This window comes from Physeter macrocephalus, chromosome 20, assembly GCF_002837175.3.
Source record: "Physeter macrocephalus isolate SW-GA chromosome 20, ASM283717v5, whole genome shotgun sequence".
NCBI classification, from domain to species: domain Eukaryota; kingdom Metazoa; phylum Chordata; class Mammalia; order Artiodactyla; family Physeteridae; genus Physeter; species Physeter macrocephalus.
The window spans coordinates 75,362,129-75,381,693 of NC_041233.1; the positions used below are offsets into that span (position 1 = coordinate 75,362,129).

Sequence of the window (19,565 nt, forward strand, 5' to 3'; positions counted from 1 at the left end):
ATGGAAATGGAGCAAACCATGTGGATTTCCAGACCGAGCAGCAAAGTAGGGGTCACATAGATGTGGGGGGGGCGGTTTTGAAGATTTGAAATACTGTGATACTGGAGCAAGTGGGCAGCCAGCCTATTGCCAAGACAAGGAAGATGTGTTGGGTGTTTTGGGAATTTGTAGTTGGCCTCTGGGCTTTGGAGCAAAAATAGAAAAATTTAAAAAAAAATCTATCCATCTATCTACATATATATATATATATCTATATATATCCCCTTTATGGCACATCTAAAACTTTCTGAGACTTGTTTAAGGTCCTTTTTTTCCCAGCAAAATATCAGGTAGACAGGAACAAAACTCCGGCAAGAACTTGCACTCAGGGACCTGCCAGGCAGAGAAGTATATCGGACCATGTAATGACATAAACTCATAACCTTTTAATTTTTGCTTAATTTCAGTATGGAAACTCCGGAGGCCCATTAGTAAACCTGGTAAGGCCTTTTAAAAATCTATGTACATGTCTTTCTTTCCCTTTTGGTTTCTTTTCAGGCATGAACTTGCCAAAGCACATTATCTAATTCTTTTAAAGTGAAATCTGTGACCGTACTGTACCTTGCAAATTACTCTTCTTATTTTTTCTGGAGAGAGTGAGGCATGATGGAGTTTGGATTGGAACTGCTATGCCAGCAGACATGCTTATGTTTCAAAGTTACAAGTAAAGGCATTGGAATTCAGGTCCAATCCAGGAGTGGTTAAAGGAGTGGGTCTTTATTTTGAAGGTGTCAGCAGTTCTGGCCCATCCCTACGCTGCCTAAGGAGCTGGCGTGGCTCATCCACAGGGTTTGTCTTGGCCAGGGGCCCTCCTCTAAGACCAGGCTGGAATGAGAAGTTACCCCGCTCACAAAGACGTCACCTAAGTTTATATTTTATTTAAGCAAAAAAGGGAAGCCTTAGAATCAGACAGTCAGAGCCAGGGTGCAGCTCAGGGTCACCCATCCCAACTCTCATTTACAGGTGAAATCGAGGCCTTGTTTAGCAAAGCGCAGGATGGCGGTGCCTTCTTGATGGTCCCTCTGAGTCAGGGACTGAATTCTCAGCGCTACGGGAAATGTGCAAGAAGTGACTTAAACTCTCCTGGCAGTTTTCCCTTCTAAGTCCGAGTTGAACGACCCTTTAACAATAGCGTTCAGAATAATGGTTGGATGGTGTGAGGCCAGAATGTTATACCAGGATGGTTTCCTATGGTGTGGCGTTCACTGAACTGTGAATTTATCTTGGATTGAAGCACACCCTGTAGACTGGCTTCCTCCATGATTTAAAGCTAGTCTGTGACAAGCAGAGGCAGTGAGATGCGATTGGGAGGCCTCTGCCTCCCCCGCGTGCCCCGGAGTCTGCTCGGAGGTGAGGCTTTGTTTTCCTGATGATGAAGTCTGTCCGCCCTAAGCGCTATTGAGGTTGTTTCTCCCTGACGTCAGCAGAGGAATCTTAAGATCGCTGGAAATGGGGGAAGCAGGAAGGTGTGGACAGCCATCTAAAGGACTCTGGGGCTTTTGGAAATGTATTCCGTGCCAAAGGAGCAAATGTGCATTTTGAAACTGTCTGTTGCTGTGCTTTCGGCGTGGTGACCACTCAGCTCTGAGTCGAGTGGGTGTCGATTCTTCCGTTGCTGAGATTGGCTTACGCTGCCCGAGTCAGGCCTCTCCCTCCACGACCCAGGAGCCCCCTCCCTCCAGCTCCCCCCACCTCACACATTTCTCTGAAGAAGCTCCAAGGCTCCTTTCTTGCAAATTCTCCACTCTGTATCGGTGCCTATCTTCAGGTGAACCTTCATGGATTCAGTAAGCTGTTTCCATCTTGCTTTTCAGGATGGTGAAGTGATTGGAATTAACACACTGAAAGTGACAGCTGGTATCTCCTTTGCAATTCCATCTGATAAGATTAAAAAGTTCCTAACGGAATCCCACGACCGACAAGCCAAAGGTAGAGCAAGGCCCAGGCAGCCCTCGGGAGATTTAGGCCTGGGGTGCCCCCGGGGGGACTTGGGTCAGGGAAAACGACACCCTGAAGGTCAGAAGGGAAAGGAACGCAGGCTATTAAGCCCGTGGTATTAGGTCATAGGTGTTGGACTATTTTCGACCTATGATCATGAATGTGTCATATGGTTCAGTCTGGTATGTACCAGGCCTGATCCTGGGTGATTTTTGTACGTCATTTCACTTCATTATTCATTATGTCATTTAATTCCTTTGCTTGATCAGGTGGGAATTATTAGTCCCATCTTACTGATGAGAAAACTGAGGTTCATGGAGCTCATTCATTCCACAAATGTTTATTGATCCTTCTGCTTGAGTCAGGCTGGGGGTTTGAGGCTCAACAGGGTCCCTTGCAGGTGTGATGTTTACCTTCTACCTGGGCAAGAGAGGAGGCAGGTAGGATCCCAATCAGGGTTTGACCCACAAGCCAAGCGCATCCCCCTATGGTCCTGACTCTACACGGCAAACTGGGGCATTGAACCCCATGGCTCGTGGTGTACCCGGCACAGCCGCCAACTAGGCTGACCTTCTGTTGTCCTTTTGTTGTCACACCAGGCAAAGCCATCACCAAGAAGAAGTATATTGGCATCCGAATGATGTCACTGACATCCAGGTGGGTAACAGAATGTCTGTGTCGGTCTGTGTCTTAAATTTAAAACAAACCTGAACTTCAGAAGGCTCTCACTGGCACCCCTAAAAGGGAAACCTTACTCTGCTTCAAGACAGCTCCGTTTCTGGTTAAAGTTAAGTAACATTAGGAAAGAGAGGAGGGCCATTAGCCTTGGCCTCTTGTTTTATCCTTCATGTTTGTTTTTGGGTTCTGAGCAGGTCTTTCCTTCTGGAAGATTCCACTCTTCTTTGAAGGCAGGCCTGAAAAGCCGGGGTGTTCGTCACTCCCCCATGCCTTCCTTTCACCACTTGCTCTGTTGAAACTCACATTCCAGGAGTGCCCCAAACACCTCCCTCAGCCCCAGAGCTCCCTGCCTTTCCTTAGCTCTGCCGCCTGTGGCCTGAGGCTCCTGGAATGCCAGGCAGGCCCAGCATGACTGATGGGCTTGTTTTTCCCCCCCGAGCTGGTGGAAGTTGTGGTATGTGGCTGCCAGACTCATAACATACTGGTATTTTAACCTTGATGAAAAAATCTGGTGTAATCGTAGGAGTCCTGGTACCTAAGGGCTTGGTTCAAACTCTTGGAGGTAAAGTTGGCAAAGAGCAGAACATATTGATATAAATATTAATGTATTAATTATTGTAGTTAATTAGCTATTAATTGTGAACACACGACTATAGTTTAGACACGTGTAATAAGTGGTGGTACCTTTCTCAGCTGGCTTTTGCCAAGACTAAAATGTGCATCGGGTCTTGTTTGGGAGCTCTGAGAGGTGAAGGCGTAAGGAAGGAACATGGGCCCCGGGGCCCAGCTTCCTGGGTTCTTGTCCCAGCTCTACTGTTTCCTGGTTTGTGACCTTGCGATGGCTTGACCCCTGAGTGCCTCAATTTCCTCCTCTCCGGAATGAGGATAACTGTGCAGGCACGTTGGTATGCGGTGAGGACTGAGTGATTTCATGCGTATCGAAGCTTGGATGAACGGGTGGTGGCAGTGGTCACTAGCCACGGCCACCCTGCCCACTATTTATCACGTGCTTGGCACTGGGCCAGGTGCTGGACCTAGATGGTCTCATCGGGTCCTCACGACAATCCCATGTCGTTATCCCTGTTTTACAGGTGAGAAAACTGAGGCACAGAGAGGTTAAGCAACTGCCCAAGATCACACAGTCAGGAAGCGTCAGAGCTGGGGCTCCAAAGCAGGCCAACCACTATATTGTACTGACTCCTTAAGTGGTAGCTACTATCAGTTAATAATAATAATGATAAAACACTTCCCTTGCTGTTATCCAGTAACTCTAGGAAATAGGCAATTTGAAGCAGAATCCAAACCCCTGGAGGAATTTTACGTTAGAATCAGGGAAGGAGGAGAAGCCGGGCAGGAGCCCCGTTGTTACTTGACATTAATACAGGTGCCCTTTGTCCTGAGCAGCAAAGCCAAAGAGCTGAAGGATCGCCACCGAGACTTCCCAGATGTGCTTTCAGGAGCGTATATTATCGAAGTAATTCCTGATACCCCCGCAGAAGCGTGAGTTAGAATTATTTTCCCTTTTCCTAATATCCTTGTGTTTCTTGAAGGTAGGGGGCAGGGGCCAAGGGGCTGTTCTTTTCGTATCAGCTCAGGTGATTGTGAGAATCCTTGACAAAATGGTCGGACATCCTTGGTCGGTCCTGCCGGTCAGAACTTCCAACCTGGTTCAGCGCAGGACTCACCAGCAGAAGGTTGCTTCCTATCTTCAAAAGTCCTCTTGAGGAGGGGTATCAGATGGAAAGAGTGATATCGGACTTGTTATGAGTCTCCAGAACAGGCCTGGCTGGGGAAAGGGGCTTGGAGGAGCAATGTCCCGGAGACCTCAAGCAGTGGTCCTGTCCTAGGCTGCTGGATGCATCTCCTCCTGAAGCCTTCGCTAATTATGTCTGTTATCAATCAGGCCGTACTTATCCACACCTCTAGAAGAATAACCCAGGGAACATCAAAATAACATGAAAAGAAGTAGGTCAGCTAACAATCAGGGTCTGTTACCTGTATCGATGAAGTATCCAGAGAGAGGTGCTAGACCAGGGAGGGGCCAGTAAACTGTTTCTTGGGGACCAGATCTGGAAGAACAGATTTTGCATTTTTAAGTGGTTGAAAAAATTTAAATGAGAACAGTATTTTAGGACACATGAAAGTGATGTGAAATTCAAATTCCAGTGTTACGTAAATGAAGTTTTACTGGGTCACGGCCATGCCCAACGGATCATATATTGTCTATGGTGGCTTTTGGACTACCACGGCAGAGTTGAGTTGCTGTGATGGAGACCATCTGGCCTGCAAAGCCTAAAATATTTCCTGTCTGGCCATGTACAGAAAAAGTTTGCTGACTCCTGTGCTAGACCATTAAGAACCATAACCGCTTATTGGACACTGTCATACAGAAGAGCTACAGTCCCAGCAACAGCACAAAGCAGATGTCTCACAGTAGAGCCATCAACTCATCCCTGTAGGAGCTGCTCTCTGCGTTGTAACACCCATTACAAGCAAGTGGGCCACGGTCCTGCTACATGGTAGATGGTACATCCTCATCTCCTTTGGGGTCCATCTATGATAAGATCATACAAGTGCTGGTAGGCATTTCTACAATGGACGTGGTTGATGATGTGGCCTAAAAACCTCAAAAGGAAATAATGCAACCCATTGGTGGTTTAAGCCAGTCTCACATAAGTTAACTGTTACCCCACCCTGTTTGCTCTGGGCTTTTAGGTCCTAAACTGTGCCTCTGTCGATGTAAAGTTGATCACCTTTCGTGGCAGTTAGACCAGGAGGAATGGAAACATTACAATCGCATTTCCCTTTGTGTTGCAGTGGTGGGCTCAAGGAAAATGATGTCATCATTAGCATCAATGGACAGTCGGTGGTCTCCGCCAACGACGTCAGCGACGTCATTAAGAAGGAAAGCACCCTGAACATGGTTGTCCGCAGGGGCAATGAAGACATTATGATCACCGTGATTCCCGAAGAAATCGACCCGTAGGCAGAGGCCTGAGCTGGACTTCATGTTTCCCTTAAAGACTCTCCAGTGGACGATGCATGATGACTCTGGGCCGGTGGCACTGGATGCCCAAGACTTTTGACCGCCATGTTGCTTGTTCAGCAGAAACACTGGCCGGCAGAATCCTTCTTGATAGGTCGTAGGCAAAGCCAGTGTAACGTTGTAAACCCGCAGGCAGAAGCTCGCCCTTCTGTATCGTATGTACGCAGTGTGCTTTTTCTTGCCAGCTTGGACTGCTCCTGCTTGGACAGTCAACGTTTGTCTCCTTCTTTAACCGAGTCATCATCTTAGTCCAGCTAAGGCTGTTGCTATAACGTGTAGGTAAGAGGAAGGTCCCATGGGAGCCAGGATGGTACCAGGCGTGTTTATGCTCTCCTCCGAGTCAGCATCCAGAGGAGGGAGATGCCGAGACCACGGGAGGGTGAACGCTGGCTTCCAAAATGGCCAAAGTTGCCTCTTTTAGGAATCTCTTCGGAACCGGGCGCACAGTGACTTGGAGTTTGAGCTATTAAAATACTTCTTCATACTTTGCTTTCTGGCGTCCTTCTTTGCTGGGAACGGCTGGTTGGAGTCTCTTTGAATTGATTATGATGTCAACGGCCTGCTCATTACACCACGTTGTCCGTGAGGGTTGAGCTTGAGGTCGCACCAGTTATTTCAAAATCCTCCCGGGGGTTTACCAGTGCTGTGAACACTGTGCCTGGCCACCCTGGCTTCATGAAAGAGGCCTGAGGTCAGTTGCCCTTGAACCTGGAGCTTTTCAAACTAGAGAGAGGCTGTTAACTCCACACATCGTGCAACAAGTCAGCAAAGATTTTCTGGACCTCTGCTGTGTGCCAGGCAAGGCACAGGGCCGAGGGTAGAGGGGTGAATGCAGAGTGGGACCCCAGAGCTTCCGTTGAGAAACTAGGTCTCTTTCTGAGAGGGAGATGGTTCAGGAGACCAGGATGCGACCCAAGAACAGTCCGGAGTCTTTAGAAAGCACAGGTTGAAGCTGATTCCAGCTGTCTGGGGCTCTGAAATAGATCTTAAACCTTGTGGGGTTTGGAGCAGGGCTCCCCTCGGTGTGTCCTTGAACAGATGCGGCCTAAAGCAGCTGTGGGCACTTTTAGCTCCATGAAAGCTTCCAGGAGTTTGGCAAGCTGGACCCATGACTCTGGCGGCCGAGCTTTAGCTTGGAAGTTTGCACAGGCCTGAGTGCCTGCGGGGAAGCGCCCACCACAGAGGACCCTGCTTACACCCAGAGCAGAGCCTGACGGCTTTCTAAGTGTCAGCAGGCCAGAGGGGGGCCTCGGACAGGAGGGAGGTTCAGTTCTGTAGACTGAGAGCTTAATCCTTCCTCCACCACGACATCTCTGTGAGCAGTTCGTAACTGGAGAGGCTGTGGAAGGTGAAAGGCCGCAGCGAAGTGGAGGCGCAGCAAAGCCAAGCCCCCATCAGTACTGGCGCTCGGCGGCCGAGCAGCTTGTGCTCTGCTGAGCGCGGTACGTGCCTCTGTCCTCCGCTTAGATGGCCTTGTAGAGTCAGGAAGGAGCCGGTAAACGCTTTCCCTCCTGGCATGGGTTTTGCGCTCCCTCCCTCCTCATTAAAGGTGGGGGCTCAGAGAATGGCCTGTAGCTTCAGGGGTTCATCCTCAGGTGTTTTGCCCGTGGGCCTGCTCCTCCGGTGGTGCCCGGGGCCGAGGTGCTGCCACAGGTGGGGAGGACGTGCTGGGTGGCACTGAGATCAGAGCCCACCCGGCCCCCAGCCCATCTATCTTCAGCCTGTCGTCCACTCGGGAGATCACAGATGGTTCCTCTGGAAGGAATCGGCCTGGCGACTGATGGGCCTGAATTGTCTGTAAACGCTCAGCAATATCTCCCGAAGACCCACAGGGCTCTGGGTGCGGTTGGAGTTTTGCCGGCATATGTTTGGTTTTTAGGCCTACATACAAGGCTGCAGAAAGGACCGCTTGGCACGCTGTAGGCACATGATGTGTTTGGTCACAAGGCTGCACGGGCCTGTGGGGACCTGTGTCCTGTGGGAGCTGCTCATCCTAGCACCCCGTACTCCTCCTTTAAGCTTTCACAGGACTTCTCAGAACGGATATTTCTTTTTCTTCCTTTGGGCTGTGATGGAGGTTTTTGCAGCCCGAATTAGCCTTAAAACCTGGGAGGTAGAGCCGAGTTGAAAGAGCATGGCTTTCGAAGTTAGATGGACTTGGGTTCACTCTACTGTCTACATTGTACTGGCTGTGTGACATTTGAAGAGTTACTTAACCTCTCTGTTCCTGTTTCCCATCTGTAAGATGGGGATAATAATAATACTTCCTATGGCTGTTGTGGGGATTAAATGGACTAATACATGGCACACGGTAAGCACTCAATAAATACTAGCGACATATATGTTAACTGTCTTTGAGCCTCAGTTTCCCCCTGTGTAAAATGTGGAACAATAATAATGTCCCCCTTGTACTGGAGTTGTGAGGGTTAACCATGATGGCACGTGCCACTAGGTCAATACAGCTGCTAGTGTTTTTGTTGTTATTAGCCTACCATCGTTCTGGTCTTTAATGACACTCACAGTAGCAGACGTCTGTTGGATGCTTGCTGTGTAACAGACACCATGTTGAGCATCTTACATTTATTAGCCAGTCGTTCAATCCTCAGATCAGCCCTGAGGTGGATGCCACATTTATCCCCTTTGACAGGTAAAGAAATGGCTCTTCCGAAATTGGGCATCTTGATGAAGCCACAGGGCTAATAAGCGGGAGCTGTGATTTCAGCCCAGGAGGTCTGAGTTCGTGGCTTTTGTACGGTGCCACGCGGCCCATCTTTACCTTCTTAGGCAAGCCTTCTGGTCCCTTCATCTCTGTGTAGCCTAGGTCCATCACCACTTCTAGAAGGTGGTCATGGGGGTGTGCGGACTCAGCCCCTGCTGGGTTGGTGACTCATCCTGGCCCTTTCAGGTCTCTCAACAGCCCCCTCGGCTGGTAGATCAGCAGCTGCCCCTCTTCTCTGTCTCCTGCAAAGCTCCTTCCGCTCACCCACACATCTTCCAATCTCGGCCCCCCGGCTCCAGTCCTCTGCTTCCAGCTTTTGCGAAACGTCAAGCGACGCTGCCAGTCACAGGGGCTGGATTTCGCCAGCACGTTTGCATCACTTGCCGGTCCCCGTCCAGCCCTGCGGGATGCTTTACGAGATGCTCTGGCCAGGAGAGGCTCTGAGTGCAAGAATTCCTTTACTGTGCTTTCCGGGCCCAGCTGAGTGGGTGTCACGCCAGCAGCTCTGTACAGGGTCATGCTCTTTTCTGTGTGAAAATTTGGAAGAATGCCCATGTCTGGTGGACGGGGTGAAGGGCAGCGTGTGTTTACGAGAACTTGCTCAGTGCTTGTCTCCACCTGGTTAATGCTTTAGGCAGGCCCGAGCCTCCGACGGTGGTGCTTTGATTGGCCGGCAAGGGTGCTGGGCCCATTTTGGTAAATGCCACTCAAGTCAGGGCCGGGCTCGCTGAGGTTGTGCGGAAGGGGGCCCGTGTCGGGGCGAGTGGGCCGGTGCGGGTTCCGGGTGACGACGAAAGCGGGCTTCTCCTCTGAAGGTGGTTATAGGTAGGTCAGGGGTATGGCAGCACCAGGGTGGCTTTGTGCCACGATGGCAAATAGGTTTCTACTGGGTCCTCCGGGCTGAGCTGGATGTAAGACTCAGCGCAAAGGTGTTTTAAAAAAGAACTGATGTTGGGGGTTCACTCTGAGCCATTCTGATGATGTAACTGACAGGTGGGCCGCAGCGGGCGGCCTGCTCCCGCACTGCCCCTTCCCTCTGGACCATTTCCTCTTCCCCACCGCCTGTCCACCTGGCTGCCGCGTCTCACCCGCTCCACAGTGCTTCCTGTAGCTCTCCAGAGCCATGTTCACGTACCACTGCCCATCTCTCCTGCAGTGACCCCACATGCTTCTAAAGAACTGTCACCAGAATTGGCCTATGGGATGAGACTGTTGGCCGGCTGAATATGAGCGGACCATCAGGATACTCACTTGAAAAGCCACCCCTGTTTTGAAACAAGCGTTGTTGGTGACACTTCTGAGCATGTGTCCCCCCGCACCCCCAGGATGCACTGAGCCACAGCTCACAGGAAGGAGTCTGCCTGCCAAGCACAAGGCCTGTTCCTGGAATCAAATAGTGCCCGTGTGTTGGAAACCCACATCAGAAGGGCCACGGTCTTTGCAGAAGACCTTGGGCCTGGCTACCTGGGCCTCCAAACCCATCTGTGTCCTGCTTCTGGGGCCCAGCTGGGCTGACTCCCTGCTGTCCGTGCTGGCTCCCACCCGGAGCCAATGGTCCTCTGGTGTTTCCATCAAAATGTGGGTGGAACATGCAGAGAGCAGAGGCCTTCCTGCCATGAGGCAGTTGTTTTATTTAGAACTTTAAAAGTTGCCTCTGTGTGGTGCCTGCCAAGAATCAGCAAACATCAAATGAAATAAACACTAACAAATGCATTATTAGTTAAAAAAATAAAAATGAAAAGTGGTTCAGATATGTTATGAAAATAGTATTCTGTTACATGTGTCTCACTGGGTCAGGTAAGCTTTTGTATATGAACTGCCTGATCCTCTTTCACCCCATCTCCTCTTCCTCCTCCACCACCATTGTAGGATCCCCATTTTACTGATGAGGATAGTGAGGCACAGAGCAGTTAAGTAACCAGCCTGAAGTCACACAGCAAGAAGGAAGGTAAACCTGCTTCATTGGAACTCAAGTGCCTGGCTTCGAGACCTCTCTCTTTTTTATTTTTTTTTAACATCTTTATTGGAGTATAATTGCTTTACAACGGTGTGTTAGTTTCTGCTTTATAACAAAGTGAATCAGTTATACATATGCATATGTCCCCATATCTCTTCCCTCTTGTGTCTCCCTCCCTCCCATCTTCCCTATCCTACCCCTCTGGGTGGTCACAAAGCACTGAGCTGATTTCCCTGTGCTATGCGGCTGCTTCCCACTAGCTATCTATTTTACATTTGGTAGTGTATATATGTCCATGCCACTCTCTCACTTTGTCCCAGCTTACCCTTCCCTCCATATCTATGTGTTAGCATACGGCATTTGTTTTTCTCTTTCTGCCTTACTTCACTCTGTATGACAGACTCTAGGTCCATCCACCTCACTACAAATAACTCAATTTCATTTCTTTTTATGGCTGAGTAATATTCCATTGTGTATATGTGCCACATCTTCTTTATCCATTCATCTGTCGGTTGCTTGTTAGGTTGCTTCCATGTCCTGGCTATCGTAAATAGAGCTGCAATGAACATTTTGGTACATGACTCTTTTTGAATTATGGTTTGCTCAGGGTATATGCCCAGTAGTGGGATTGCGGGGTCATATGGTAGTTCTATTTGTAGTCAAACACATTTTTGAAGGCTGTTTTTCACTTTTGAAGTTAGTGGGTTAAGTGAACATTTTCTCAGCTGATGAAAATAGAATTGGTAAAACATGTCCATTAGCATATTGGTAGTATGCAACAAGAACTTTAAAGATTTATAACCTAAACCCTAGTAAATCCACATCTGGGAATCTTTCTAAAGAAACCATCTTAAATACCAAAAAATGTGCCCCCAAGTCTCTTTATACGAAGATATTCATCATAGAATTATTTATAATAGTGAAAACTGTACATAACTTTAATGGAAAATGTGTTGAGCATCCCTTCATGTGTCGGTTGGCCATCTGTATGTCTTCTTTGGAGAGATGTCTATTTAGGTCTTCTGTCCATTTTTGGATTGGGGTGTTTGTTTTTTAGATACTGAGCTGCGTGAGCTTCAAGCCCTCCCTTAACCACTCGGCCATTATCCCACCACCTCTGGCTGATGCTGCCCAGTGACCTTTGTAACTGAAGACCCACATTTCCAGTGTGGTATAATTTTCACTTGACCCATCTCTGAAGCAGTAATGATGTTAGTGGCTGTTTTGTGAGAATGACTTTGCCAAACGGGAAAGCTCACATGGTTTCACGGGCATCGCCCCCCAGAAAGGGTCATAAACGCTGTGGGCAGTAAGGGAGGGCCCGAGGCACACCCGTCTCGCGTTCGTTCACAGATAATCCGGGCATCCTCCCCCAGCTGCCGGTCTGCCTTCGTGCCTTTTCCATTGTGCTGTCTTCTGATGAGTCATTAGATCTGGAACACAAAGTCTGAAACCATACCCAGGGTAAGCAGTGTGCGCCATCTTTGAAGGCCTGGCACTGACGCTGAGCCCAAAGAACACGTCCTAAAACCTCCAGGAAGAGAAGATCAGTAAAACACTCGCACTGACCTCAGACTTCCTCAAAAATCCTGACACCCGAGAATCTCAACATTTTTTTTAAAACTAATTTTATCGAAGTCTAGGTGATTTACAGTGTTGGGTTAAATTCTGCTGTACCGCGAAGTGAGTCAGTGATACGTATATATACATGCTTTTTCATTAGAAGCCTCAACATTTTTAGCTGTTTTCTGGTTTATCATCCTTGCCCTTTCCCTCATAAGTTAATTGCACTGATATTTAATGACTGAAATTGAGAAAGGTGGAGTGGGTGTGAAAGAGTCTGAGCTGCTCTCCTGTACTAATGAAAGTAGATCAAAGTGAATGGGGGTTTTGAGGGAGTGTCCTCTCAAGACAGGGCAGCTGAGGTAGCGGCTTACCACATCCGTTTCTACTTTTCATCTTGGTCATGCACCCATTCCTGCGACCTGTTTCTGTGATCTGCGCTACTCAGGCTCTACAGCCACCGTCCCGGGGAATTCTGATGGCACCCTAGTCAACCTTGCTGCCTCCCTTTTGACGGGAGGAAACTGAAGCTCAGAGGGGCAGCGTTCCTCATTGGATGACACACTAAAGTCAGAGCAGGTCGAAACCAGGCTTTTTGCCTCCTGAACGCGTGTGCTGGCTCCCATGGCAGCGGCCCCAGAGCATCTTCCGTACTGGCTGGCTTAGTGGCCTGGAGCCCCACGCCCAGTCCCTATCCTGGATTTGGGTGGGAAGAGGGGTAAACATTTGTCAGCACAGCTTTCTCACCAGTCAAATTACTTTAAGCTGAAAAGCCACAAAGAGTGAAAGCAAAAGCATCTAGAAAGAAAAATTACGTCCACACAAAAACCGGCACGTGGAGGTTTTAGCAGCTTTATTCATAATTGCCAAGACTTAGAAGCAACCAAGGTGTTCTTCGGTAGTTGAATGAATAAGTAAACATCCAGGCAATGGAATATGACCCAATGCTAAAAAGAAATGAGCTAGCAAACCCTGAAAAGACACGGGGGAACTTTAAATGCTTATTACTGAGTGAAAGAAGCCAATTTGCAAAGGCTACCTACCGCATGATTCCAACAATGTGACATTCCGGGAAAGGCAAAACAATGGAGACGGTAAAAAAAAAAAAAAAAAAAATCAGTGGCTGCCAGGAGTTAGGAGGGAGACGGATGAATGGGTGAAGCATAGAGCATTTTTAGGACAATGAAACTATTCTGTATGATGCTATAATGATGGACACATACATTGGTCCAAACTCATAGAATGTACGACACAGAGTAAACCCTAGTGCAAACTGTGAACTCTGGGTGATAAGGATGTGTCTTGTAGGTTCACCAGCTGTGACGAACGTACCGTCGGGGGGGATGGTGATGGGGGGAGCCTGTGGGTGGGGTGGGGCAGGGGGTGTATGGGAACTTCACTGCCTCCTCGATTTTGCTGCCAACCTAAAACTGCTCTCAAAAATAGTCTATTAATTAAAGGTTAAAAACAAACATCTGGGGCTTCCCTGGTGGCGCAGTGGTTGAGAGTCCGCCTGCCGATGCAGGAGACACGGGTTCGTGCCCCGGTCCGGGAAGATCCCACATGTCTCGGAGCGGCTGGGCCTGTGAGCCATGGCCGCTGAGCCTGCGCGTCCGGAGCCTGTGCTCCGCAACGGGAGAGGCCACAACAGTGAGAGGCCCCGCGTACTGCAAAAAAAAAAAAAAGAAAAAAAGAAAAAACAAACGTCTGAATGAGATGAATTCACCATCAAGCCCTAGAGCCAAAGGAAGCACCTGCCTGACCCAGAAAATGACTTCAGATTCTGCTCCCCGACACTGGCTTCCAGCAGTGGCCCCGTCTGCTTCCTTTGGCCCAGACTGCAGATCCAAGATAGGCGTTCTGGGCAAAGGTGAGAGGAGGGTGCCTTTTAGAGCCTCCCAAGGAAGAGATTCCCCAGCAGGCTCAAGCCTGCTGAGTTATCCCTGAAATAAAAGTGAAAACCCCAATCGCAAGTGCTGGGAGCGTTGCTGCCGGCCCCCACGTGGCCCCCACGTAGCTCCAAGCCCGGTTCCTTGCAACCTGCTCTGCCAGGGCTTCCCGACGCGTCCTTTGCCTGCAACAGAAACACATGTTCTGATGGAAGAAAGTCTGTTCTTGACTAATGAGGCCGGGGGCGGGGGGGGACGCTGAGCCTTGCGCTGGGGGCTCTGTGAGGTGCGCCAGGCAGACCGCTTCTGTGTGCGTTTCTACCCCCTGGGTGCCACCCCTCTCCTGTGGCAGTCACCTGTCCTTGTGACAAAAATCCCTCAGAGCCCAATCGGGACGGAGGAGGCTTTTGAGGACCACGGCTGCCTCTACTCCATGAAGCCACCGTCACCTCCCTCCTGGGCTCTCGGGCAGTGCCTTCGGCCTCTTGCATTGTCTGCCCGCCCCAGGTGCCCCTGGCCGGCTACTGTGCTCTCTTCCCTCCGTGAATGCCCCCGCCAAGCCCCTTTAGGACTGTTGGGCTACTAGGTCTGGGACCACCTGGTCCCTGCTCACACAGGGTTCCTCTCCTCCTCCCGGGTCATTTTATAACCTCCTCTCTACCTATGAAGCAGGCGTATCACATCTGAGCTCCAGACCCCTAAACTATTCATTACTCGGCTGGGAGAGGAGAAAAGGTCGCATTCAGCATCACGGCTGGGATGACGGGGTAGATGTGTCCACTAGGGGGTGACCCGACCTCATGAAAGTCCAGGGAGGTGTCAGAGGACTGGGCTGTGAAAGGGAAGGGTGCCGGGAGGAAGCAGCCGGGAGGACCAGCCGGCGAGCCTGCGGGCAGGATGGGCAGCTTCCCCCAGCCATGGCTGTGGGCAGCATCGCCAGGCCTACGGGGGCAGCTCTGACCCCCCACCCCCGGTTCCCTTCTGTGATCCAGCCACAGCAGCCCCCTTCTCTTCTGTGTGCGCACACACCGATCTCATTTACTTGTCTGCTTGTTTATTGTTTGTTTCTCCCGCTGAAACATTAATACAAGCCCCCTGACAGCAAGGACCTTACATACAGCCTCTCCAGTGGGGCCAGGAGAAGGAAATGAACAGCTGAGGAATAATGAGAAAATGAGCTGCGGTAGAGAAATCTCCGCCACACTCTCAGGCATTTGCTGTGTCCCTCCCGGCCAATGGGAAGCATCCTGCTGCCTCTGGCTTCCCGTACTTTGAAATTTGGGACAGTTATAGACCTAAGGGGCAGGGGAATACCACTGGAGGCACCTCTCTGATCTTCACTTTGGGTAGCTGGTTTCCTCTCCCGCTGTGTTTATCTCCTCTGGTCATAATTCTCTTTACTTCTAAGCAGCTCTCCCATTTTTGAAGATCAGCAGGACTTAGTGTGCCCCGTGGCACTGGGCTGTGACCGGGTGTAAACTGCTGTGTATCTGTCCACAGGGACACACCTGGTCTGAGGATCCCCTCCACCCTGGATTCCTGACCCCCACACCCACCCGGAGCTGAGCCTGGGAACCTGTAGGTTAGCAGGCCCCGTAGCTGAGAAACGCTGCCTGGGAGATCAGATCTGTTTCCACCTCATGCTGGGCCCTCTTCCTCCCAGCAAGAAATACTGGGAACGGAGATGATAAGTTGGTCTTCTCCAGGGTGGCAAGTTGTCAGGCTGAGAACATTTATTTACAGCCGTTTCTGCCCTCCTCTGTTTCCGCACCCGCCGGGCCTCCAGGCCTCTCCCATCACTCAGGTTTTCTCAGGCTCTGATGTGAGTTACTTACTCCTTGCAGGGGTGCTGAGCCAGTGATTCACACTCTGGACCTTTTGAGGCTTCCCTATTGTTAAAGGTTGAGGCTGCTGGGGTTCCGGACAATGAACCGGGGGGGAGACAGGGCGGCCGCCAAGCATGATGGTTCCAGCCCAACGTGAGGCAGCGGCGGGAACTGAGCAGAGCTGGGTCAGAATCCACCCGCGGCCGGGTGCACAGCCCGGAAAGTGCATTTCAGGCCGTGTCCCAGGTGAAGCTGGAAGTTATTTAGTCTCCTGGGGCCTCAGTTTGTTCCTGTCTCTGTCTCTCAGTATAGCAAGCACCCATCTTCCGTTGGACCAGGTTTAATAACTGCTCCCACTTTGCTATATTTGCTTTATTACACGTAAAAAGGAAATGCCTTACAAATACATTGGAACTTCCTTTTGACCACCTTTGCCCAATCCCATCCTTCCTGTCTCCTCACCCCAGGGGCAACTGTTGTTATTAATTTGATGTGTCATTTTTTCATACATTTGTATATTGCATATATATCTATGGGCAATATGTACTGTTTCATACAGGCTTTTAGAATTTCATTAACGGTATCATAGTGTGTATTTTTCCATAACTGTTTTTATACAACTTTGTTTTTTGAGATTTATCCTGTCGTGATAGGTCTATATCTATATCTATATCTATATCTATATCTGCATCTATTTCTCCATTGTAGTACTCCATCATACGACTATGTCAGGATCAACTTTTCTGTTTCCTGATTGATGGACCTTTATGGTGAAAAGGTTCAGTGTCTTGATCTGTAAAGTGGGTATCATTTTACCTTTCTCACACATTGTGGAGCCTATGTGAAGGGACACAGGTGAAGGCATCTCACATGGCCCCTGGCCACAGAATCTTCTTAAGACCTACAGGGAGTGGTTTTCCAGCCCCCAGGATGAGTCCTGTTGCAGGACACACTGTGTCCAGTATCTTCCCCAATGTCCAGCGAAGGCAAACTTTCTGATTGGCCTCATAAAAGGAGGGCTTGTGACCCAGTGAACAGGGTCAGCCCTGGGGGCTCCTCTCTAAGACTGGAAAGAATTTTATGAGTCCTCTAACCCAATTTCCTTCACGAGTTACCACCATGAGCTGTCCATTCCTTCCGAACCCTAAAAGGCAGCTCTATCTTAAATCGGGTCACGTATCTGTGTCTTGCTAAGTTCTACTTTTTTGCCCCAGTTCTGCCTGAAGGGGTCATACAGGCCATCCCACCCCTCTGTGAACCCCAGCAACATTGCACATTTAAGGGCAGCAGCTATGCCCATCCTTCTTTCATCGTCTAGGCTAACCACCCAGAATTTAAGAAGGAGATGCAGCCTTCCTGGGATGCATTCTTCCATCCCTCCGCCATCCTGGGCATCCTCTGAACGTGTTCCTGTTTCCAGTCTCAGATGAGAGATTCCTGGTGAGCTGAGTTTCTGCTGAAATGTTTGGGACTGCAGTGTATGCCAGAAACGAGTATGGCGTACACTCTCTGGGTGCTTTTTGCCTTAAGTATAAACAACTTTGTACTGAGCATCTATTGTTTCTTCTGCTCAGGGCCCTCCCCCATCCACAACTTTTCTCGGAACTATCTCTTCACCCAATTCACGTGGAAAGTGCAATTGGCATCCAAGCAGCCTCCTGGCACAGTGAAGGGACCAGGGCCCTGGAAGCTCTGAGAAGTGGTTAAGCCTTCCACAACCCTCCCTCCCAAGTCCCCTGATGTTCATTGCTGAGGACACCCATTCTTTATTTTAGGCAATTGATTCAGCCTTCTATAAATTGCCATACAAATGCAGTGTCAAGCTCTGCTTTCCAATTTGTTGGCTTTTTAGGTTGGAATTAAGAGATTCTGGGTTAAGGTTGTGGATCTCTTTAAAGGAGCAGATGCAAATTAGAGAGTTGCTGGCAGCCAGAGGTTTCCTTGGTAAGCAGAGAAAATCCAAGGAGAGAGGGGGGGAGGACGGAATGAAGCCAGAGGCCAGTGAGAGAGCTCTGATGGAGCAGTGATGAGGGAAGGAGAGAGTCCCAAGCAGCCTGAGCCCCTGCTTCCCGTCCCCTCCTGGGGACCGGCTCTGTCCTGGACCTTGGAGACCATAGGACACCCCGGATGCATAAAGAATCTTCGTTTTTGCGTGAGCTGCTTCCAGTTACTTTCTGTTTCTGGCAACCAAGAGACTTGATTCATGCAAACTGGAAGCCAAGTTGACTCTATTACCGGAAGCGGCCCTGTGACCTGCTGTCAAACCACATCCGCTCCCTCGCCCCCTCTCCCTGTGGCCTCTATTCGAGAGTCTTTGAATGTCCACCGTTGTGCTGTGTTTTTATCCTAAGCTACCCCTATTGCCTTGGGAGGCAGTAGGGCGCGACCCTGGAATCAGTAAAACCTAGGGGCGGAGGGGAAACTCCCTGTTAAAAGGCTCAATCTGGACTTTGTTAGGGACTGCATTCCACCACTTCATCTGGTCCAGAGAGAAAAAAGTCAGCTCCCAGATGGAAAACACCTGTGCTCGTAACTCTTCTTGCAGTTGATGCAGCCGGAGAACTGTGCAGCCCAAGGGGCTTCGGGAACTGGGCTGAGGTCCGGGCCAGCACCCACATCAGCCACACCCAGTTGCTGGAAAAATTGAGTAACCTGAGGAGGAAGTCCACTCTCCTCCCTGTCTCACCTCTGGCCACACCCAGTGTGTCAGCTTGGAGGCCTTTGATTTGAGGCAGCGCCAAGGAGCAGCTTTGCAGGGGAGGAGGTGGGGCACCTCGGTTCTGCTCCACGCTCAGCCACTCATTAGCTAGGTCAGCTCGGCCAGGTGAACCTTTAATGCTGTGCGTGTGTGTGTGTGTGCGCGCGCACACACGTGGATGCTGTCCCGTAGAGTTTTGAGAGGATGAAGTTTTTTTTAATGGATTAAAAACCTGCAAAAAAATAAAAATTAAAAATGGATTAAAGAGTTTTTGCCAAGCAGTAATAACAATGACAGAAACGGCTACCACTAGCTGAAGATAGAAGTGTGTTGACTCAGTGTTGCTGAGGATGTGGACGAAAGGGAACTCTCATACGCTCTTGGTGGGAATGTAAATTGGTGCCGTCACTGTTGAAAACAGTATGGCGGTTTCTCAGAAAATGGAAAATATACCATATGACCCAGCAAGTCCACTCTTGGATATTTATTCAAAAAACAAACCAACAAACACCAAAAAACTCTTTCAAAAAGATACATGCACCTCAATGTTCATAGCAGCATTATTTACAGTTGCCAAGACATGGAAACAACCTAAGTGTCCATCAACAGATGAAGGGATCAAGAAGCTGTGGTGTGTGTAGACAATGGAATACTACTCAGCCATAAAAAAGCATGAAATTTTGTCATTTGCACAGATGGACTTGGAGGGCACTGCGCTAACTGAAATAAGTCAGGCAGAGAAAGACAAATACTGTATGATATAACTTATATGTGGAATCTAAAAAAGAAAACAAGCTAGTGAATATAACCAAAAAGAAACAGACTTACAGATATAGAAAACAAATTAGTGGTCACCAGTGGGGAGGGGAGAGGAGGGGCAATATTGGGGTAGGAGTTTAAGAGGTACAAGCTACTACAGATAAGATAAATAAGCTACAAGGATACATACAACACAGGGAATATAGACAATATTTTATAACAACTAAAAATAGAGTATAACCTTTAAAAATTGTGCCTTGGGGCTTCCCTGGTGGCGCAGTGGTTGAGAGTCCGCCTGCCGACGCGGGGGACGCGGGTTCGCGCCCGGGTCCGGGAAGATCCCACGTGCCGCGGAGCGGCTGGGCCCGTGAGCCGTGGCCGCTGGGCCTGCGCGTCCGGAGCCTGTGCCCCGCAACGGGAGAGGCCACAGCGGTGAGGGGCCCGCGTACCGCA

General features: G+C 49.6%; 1 protein-coding gene across 1 annotated transcript; it reads left to right on the forward strand.

The window, feature by feature from the left end:
• Positions 1-440: 440 nt before the first annotated feature.
• LOC102982282 (serine protease HTRA1) lies at positions 441-6,185 on the forward strand (the record flags this gene model as incomplete). The annotated part of the gene is made up of 5 exons (XM_028481950.2): positions 441-479; positions 1,854-1,968; positions 2,577-2,634; positions 4,060-4,155; positions 5,473-6,185. Coding segments are annotated over 5 exons (477 nt in total), but the record flags the coding sequence as incomplete, so codon positions are not given.
• Positions 6,186-19,565: the final 13,380 nt, after the last annotated feature.